This window comes from Gavialis gangeticus, unplaced genomic scaffold (assembly GCF_001723915.1).
Source record: "Gavialis gangeticus isolate Ggan-Ray unplaced genomic scaffold, GavGan_comp1, whole genome shotgun sequence".
In the NCBI taxonomy this organism is placed as follows: Eukaryota; Metazoa; Chordata; order Crocodylia; family Gavialidae; genus Gavialis; species Gavialis gangeticus.
In genome coordinates this window covers 1,116,691-1,116,932 of record NW_017729000.1, presented here as the reverse complement: position 1 = coordinate 1,116,932, position 242 = coordinate 1,116,691, and the positions used below count along the sequence as shown (strand labels likewise).

Below are 242 nucleotides of genomic sequence, written 5' to 3'. Positions count from 1 at the left end.
CTTCCAGGTTGTGGCTACACAGCATACACTCGCTGGCATACGTTTTCCCATCTGTGCCGCAGATCGGGTCGTAGATCATGGGGCAGGCCACCAGCACCGTGCCGTTCTCCATGGTTATCTGGAGGTACTTGCTGCAATCAAGCTATAAAAGGAAAATTAAGCCACAACACCACTGCAGCCTCCGGCTTATGGGACAGTGCGTCAGTGCTCGGCTTCCCACGTCTGCCCAGGGAAAGGGTTTC

General features: G+C 55.0%; 1 protein-coding gene across 1 annotated transcript in view; it reads right to left on the bottom strand.

Moving 5' to 3' along the window:
* The window catches only part of LOC109289752 (ovoinhibitor-like), a 26,854-nt gene that overhangs the window by 7,131 nt on the left and 19,481 nt on the right, over positions 1-242 (bottom strand). The window contains exon 8 of the mRNA XM_019505953.1: positions 4-142. Within this exon, the coding sequence (XP_019361498.1) occupies positions 4-142 (139 nt within the window). The remainder of the gene's footprint in view (positions 1-3; positions 143-242) is intronic.